The following is a 6000-nucleotide window of genomic DNA, read 5'->3' on the forward strand; positions in this document are numbered from 1 at the left end:
ACGCAAATGTGGTCAACATTTCAGTTGAGCTGGTAAAAATTTCATCCTGTGACACCACTGCATGTGCATATTTTACTGCTCAAAAATACAGTGAAGGCACTCCAATTCTGTCAGACTATGCGCAAAAGTGGAGCCCGTATGTTTATCATGTAAAACTGTTCCTAGGTATTTTACATGTGAAAACAAATCCATGCTTATAGTCAGACATTTCAATACGAATGGGAGAGACAGTCTATGGCCAAACCCATGCCAAAGTTTATTTTTGAGTATGTGATCACAGATAATGCTCTAAAAAGTAATAACAATGACGACATTCGTATGCTAGGCTTTTCTTCCTGAATGATACATTTTAATAAGATTAACAATAAAGTAAAGTCTCGTTATATCGATATCGGTTATATTGATAATACTGCTTATTACAATACTATTTTCATTTCCCGTGGAAATTTCTAGTCTTTTTATGTATAATTAGTTCCGTTTAGTACGATTCATGGTTATTACGATAAGCCGGTTACTACGGTGCTCTTTTTCATCTCCCGACGGCCATTTTGCTATGTTTAAATCGATACAAAAGCAGTTTAAGGTGAATCGACATTATCGATCCATTAACGAAATCTGTATCGGTCGCGCTGTTGGTCACGTGACCAGCTCCCGTGTCTTGCGCAGTGTAGCAGACGCCATTTTCTACCGGCTTCCGTGTTTTGAACTGTCATACGCGAGCATAATAAAAAAGGCGTAGCAGAGCTTATATACAGTACTGTTGTTCAACACCAATTTAAACCATGGGGAAACGTAAGAATTGTGACCTCGGAACGAAGTACAAGGCAATAGTGGCTGTCGAGGAGAATCCAACAAGGACCAAATCCTCCATCGCGAAAGAGTTCGACGTGCCGCAGAATACTTCATCAACGTAAGTAATGTAAACGTTGCAAGTTTTGTTTTCCATCGATGTATTTAATTGTGTTGTATTGAGATATCTCTATCGCTTGCAACAATCACTGTTTTTCATATGTTTGTACATGCTGGCGTTCGTGGTTTCGTGTGTATAGAACATGAGGATTTTGCATTGGTTGCATTTTTGAAAGGAAATAGTCATTAAAAAAGTGTAAGTGTTTTATTTCATGCATAAGTTTATTTTTCACTTCCCTACTGTACAAAAAGCATGCTAGATACGCAATCCATGAACCCAATGATAAAATTACATGCCATATCAAAGATCCCCCATTTACGTATTGCCCCCCCTCCTTTAATGCAGTTCGGTGCAGGACGGATATAACGAGACTTTAATAATAATAATAATAATAATAGTACATTTAAGTTCAAGCGCCTTTCAAAACACCCAAGGACACTTTACAATAAAAACAATAAAACAAAGCACATAACAATAAAACCATAAGTAAAATGATAAATAATAAAATAGATTAGAATAGACAGAATATATAGCAGCTTGAACTAGACATTGAAAGCAATTTTAAACAGATGGGGTTTGAGGTGGGACTTGAAAATAGGGAGGGAGTCAATATTACGGATGTTGGGTGGAAGTGAATTCCAGAGTTTGGGCGCAGAGCGGCTGAAAGCTCTGCATCCCATCGTGGTGACACGGGCAGAGGGCACATAGAGGTGAAAGGAGGATGACGATCTGAGGGACCGAGAGGGAACAGAGATTTGAAGCAGGTCAGAAAGATAGGGAGGGGCAAGGTTATGTATGGCTTTGAATGTAAACAGAAGTATTTTGAATTTGATTCGATGTTTAACAGGGAGTGGAGTTGCTGGAGCACAGGGGTGATGTGGTGAAAGGAGGGGGTTCTAGTGATGATCCGGGCTGAAGAATTTTGGACGAGTTGGAGTTTATGGGGAAATTTCTGATTGACACCGAAGAGAAGTGAGTTACAATAATTGATGCGGGAGGTGACGAGACTGTGGATAAGGATAGCAGCGGAGTGAGGGGTGAGCGAGGGACGGAGACGGTTAATATTACGGAGGTGGAAATAAGCAGACCGAGTTATGTTATTTATATGGGACTGAAAAGATAGTGAGCTATCCAGGATGACACCCAGGCTCTTGACCTGAGGGGAGGGGGACACGGTTGAACTGTCAATGGTGAGAGAGAAATTGTTAGTTTTGTGGAGGGTGGATTTGGTACCGACAAGGAGAAGTTCAGTTTTTTCACTGTTAAGCTTGAGAAAGTTATGGGAAAGCCAGGATTTAATTTCTGAGAGGCAAAGTGAGAGGGATGAAGGTGGAAGAAAGGCGTCGGGTTTGCTGGAGAGGTAGAGTTGGGTGTCATCCGCAAAGCAGTGAAAGTGAATGCCAAACTTGCGTAAAATATTGCCAAGAGGAAGTAGGTAGATAATAAAGAGAAGGGGCCCCAGGACAGACCCTTGAGGCATACCAGAGGACACAGGAGAGGACCGTGAGGTGAACGAGTTGATTTGGATAAAAAAATCCAATCCAAATGCTTTACTGTCACACATGTCACAATTGCCGAAGTCGTTTTTTTCCCCCTATATTTTTGGAAGGCATGTTAAAACACTATTTTTAAGGAACAAAAAAGGAAAAAGACCCAATAACATTTTATGTGTTCTTAATGTTTTTCTTGGTCTACAAAAATATGTAAGTGACTTTGGCAATTATACGGCCCATGAGCAAAAGATTGTGACCAAATGATGTGTTAATGTGACAAAATCAGAAATTTGTCAGCACCTGTGCTAGTGAGTGAAATGTTAGATGCCCCCCCACAACATATTTATTAATATTCTCTGCTTGACTTGGAGATCAGTACAGTGAGACCTCGGCTTATGAACACCTTACCTTACGAACTTTTCGGTTTACGAATGTCTAATTTCTTTTCTTATTTTACGCACTACTTTTCGCGATACACACCCACCACGGCTGCCGGAGTGATCTTTGGATCTGGCGGAGTGATCTTCGGATCTTCGGCGGAAGCACACGACCGAACAGTGCTCCAGCCGGCGCACCTTTCTACACCCTCTCTGAATTCACACGTCGATCGCCTCCGAGGAACTTTTTGCAGATAATTTTACTGTTATGGGACCGAAAAAAACCCACCACAGGCTCGTGTTCAGCCAAAGAAGACAGAAAACAAAATCACCGTGGAGGAGAAGATGGAGATCATTGAGAAACATGAACAAGGTGTGCGTTTGTGGCGTCACATGTGCACACCGCGGCTGTCATGTGAATCTCAGTCTGACACATCATTCACGCTGTGTGTCACTTCCCTGAGAGTAACTTTCTACGACCATTCTACAAATAAAGAGCCCGGTACCGTCTACCATTGCTACCATCCTTCGCCAAAAAGCTTTACACAAAGGCGTTATTTAGTCGATGCTTTCACATGACTAATGACACCGAAATTGTCACGTGCGAGTTAACAGCTGGGACGGGGCCGCCGCTCGCGACCTTCGCCAGCCGAAGAAGACACTTCAATTTCATTTCATTTCAACGAGTCGCTGTCACCTCACCAGTGACATGATTACAACGCCTCGAGCCTTGCTCTGTCTTGTGCTGGCCAGTCCAAGAGTTTGCTTTGCTCGAGGTGATTGTTAGCCGCGATCGCGTTAGTTTGTTGCTTTCCGGGATCGCGAGTGTGCCATTTTATTTTGCCTAGCTTGACAGGCTGGACGGATCGCCCCGCCCACCTTCTTTTGTCGCGTTTTATTCCGCGTCTCTGGAATCATCGGACTCGCACCTTTTGTTGTAATGACCCGAAGTGGATGAGATGACATCGAGGAGCTTGTTGTTGACCATGAGGTCCTCAACACAGAATTTGATTTGCCTTCAAGAGGACAAGCAGAAGCAGGCCATTCAGGAGTTGATGTGCAGGCTTTCATTGAATAGTTCCATCCAGAAAAGGCTATGAGAATCATCAACATGATGATTGATAATGTGTTTATTGTGCATAGAATAAGGTATGTTGTGTGTAGTTTTAAGGCTTATTTAGTTGAAAATTATATTTTATGGAGACTTGGGAACGGATTATTCTCATTTTAATGGTTTCCTATGGGAAATACTTTTTGGGATACACACTTTTCGCCTTACACACTCTGTCTGGGAACCAATTAAGTTCGTAAGCCAAGGTCTCACTGTACATCTATCCAGAAGACCATAATACTCCACAGGATCACATATTTGCTGTTGCCTCTGTAGATGTATACAGTATGACTCACCCTACGACGTGGGATTGGGCAGCGAATATCAGGCTGGTCTCCAAAATTCTTATATGTGATGTAGTTTTCTGAGCAGATGAGAACTCCACTTGGCCCATCGGAACCACCAGGAACTTGACATGAAAGAGAAGAACGGTGAGTTGTTGTCCATGTCCTATTAATTTGTTTCGGTCACAATGTTTGGAATATTTATTCCTCAATAAAAACAGCACACAGAAATCCTTTTGTATTGAACGCTGCTTTGCACACAATCAATTTGGAACCTTCACTAACCTGTGATGAGAAAGTTTCCGTGTTCTTCAAGAGCCTCGCTGTACTTGCGGACCACGTGATTCAAACCAAGATCCAACTCGTAGAAAGTGAGTGTCTGTTGCGTATTGGCTGCTGCTTCCCCAGTAGGGTCATTGTCAGCTTCCTGTTAAATGGGAAGACATCGTAAAAACACATAAAAAATAAGAAGTACAAAGCTGGTCTTGCAAAAAAAAGCACATTTTTATAATAGCCAGTCAGATATCAAGTTTTTTTTTTTTAAGGTCAGAGAAGAGAGTAAAAACTAAAAATTAAATTTACATGCTGGTACCTCATAGTCCATTTCAAGACAAGCGAACATGGGATTTTCAAAGCCAACGTCCACACCCACTACATGGTAGACCAGTGTGTTGGCCTTGTGGGCCTCCAGTGGGGAAGAGATGGTCAATCGGGCAGCTGCATCTCTGTTCAGAATATAAACCAGCTTCTGTTTTTCTATTGCTCCTACACAAGGGAAAGAAAGCTCAAGTTAATGTCATTCACCAGTTGTCCCAAGCGATTTTGCATGATAAACGAAAACCGCCACTCACCATTCAGTATGTAAAGACCCTGAAAGGTATTATTGAACATACCTATCATGACAGCTCTGCCTTTGGGATCCACTGCCAAAAACTGTCCTGGGACAATGCGCCGACAACCGCTCTTCCCAAATGTCTCCTGGTGAATTTTCTCAAACATGTTTTTGGATGGATGATATTCCAAGATAACAATACGGCCACTGTCACTTCCAACAACAATGTAATCTACAAAACAAAAGAATTGAAGGGGTGAAAACAGCAGCAATGATCTACCGGAGACTCTAGTTAACCCACAATGTTTTGATATTTATTGAGCAAGAATGTGATGCGTCCACAGCGAGTTATCGGTGATGGATAAGGGAAAATATTATTAACTCCAACACAGAAATGCAGAAATGCAGGTAATAAAGTGTTGGTCATTGTATCAAAGAAAAATAGGCTCATTTTGACAGTTGGAAGCCCAGAATTTCTGAGTGGTCCTTCCACTGTGTATATTTAGACCACAAGAAGTATTAGTTTGAATTTGGCCTAGAGCTATTAATAAGTATTGAAAAAATATCCTTCGACATGTTTTGTTTTGTTTCCTATCTCAATATAATATTTGTCTGAAAGGAAAAAAATCACATGCACTGGGTGAAATACCTTTGGTTCCTCCTGTGAGTCTGAAGGCCATAAGTGAACGCACAATACCAAACACTTCCATTGTCAGTAGTGTGTGCACCTTTCCCGTGTTTGCGTCTGGCCTCAGCAACTCGATGATCTTGCCTCTGGAAACAACAATCTCCTGCATTTTGGTTCCTACATAAAGAAAAAAAAAATCACAAATGAGACTAAAAATACAAAAACAGATCTCACATAAGACAAACAAATTGCAAGTTGATTTGAGGAGTACCACTTTATGAGACTAGTCCTGGAGCTTTTCTGACAGACCTCACTTGTTGTACCTGTACTGAATTAATCCACTGTGAGACTAATAAACATTTTCT

General features: G+C 41.5%; 1 protein-coding gene across 2 annotated transcripts in view; it reads right to left on the reverse strand.

The window, feature by feature from the left end:
• The window catches only part of sf3b3 (splicing factor 3b, subunit 3), a 31524-nt gene that overhangs the window by 23675 nt on the left and 1849 nt on the right, over nt 1–6000 (reverse strand). For both annotated transcript variants that reach the window (XM_088996975.1, XM_088996976.1), the window contains 5 exons: nt 5657–5812; nt 5069–5239; nt 4768–4940; nt 4461–4602; nt 4188–4300 (listed from right to left, as the gene is read on the reverse strand). In XM_088996975.1, coding sequence (XP_088853101.1) covers nt 4188–4300; nt 4461–4602; nt 4768–4940; nt 5069–5239; nt 5657–5812 — 755 coding nt within the window. The remainder of the gene's footprint in view (nt 1–4187; nt 4301–4460; nt 4603–4767; nt 4941–5068; nt 5240–5656; nt 5813–6000) is intronic.

The sequence above is a fragment of the Hippocampus bargibanti genome, linkage group LG05, assembly GCF_051943395.1.
Source record: "Hippocampus bargibanti isolate YZ-2025 linkage group LG05, ASM5194339v1, whole genome shotgun sequence".
Taxonomy (NCBI): Eukaryota; Metazoa; Chordata; class Actinopteri; order Syngnathiformes; family Syngnathidae; genus Hippocampus; species Hippocampus bargibanti.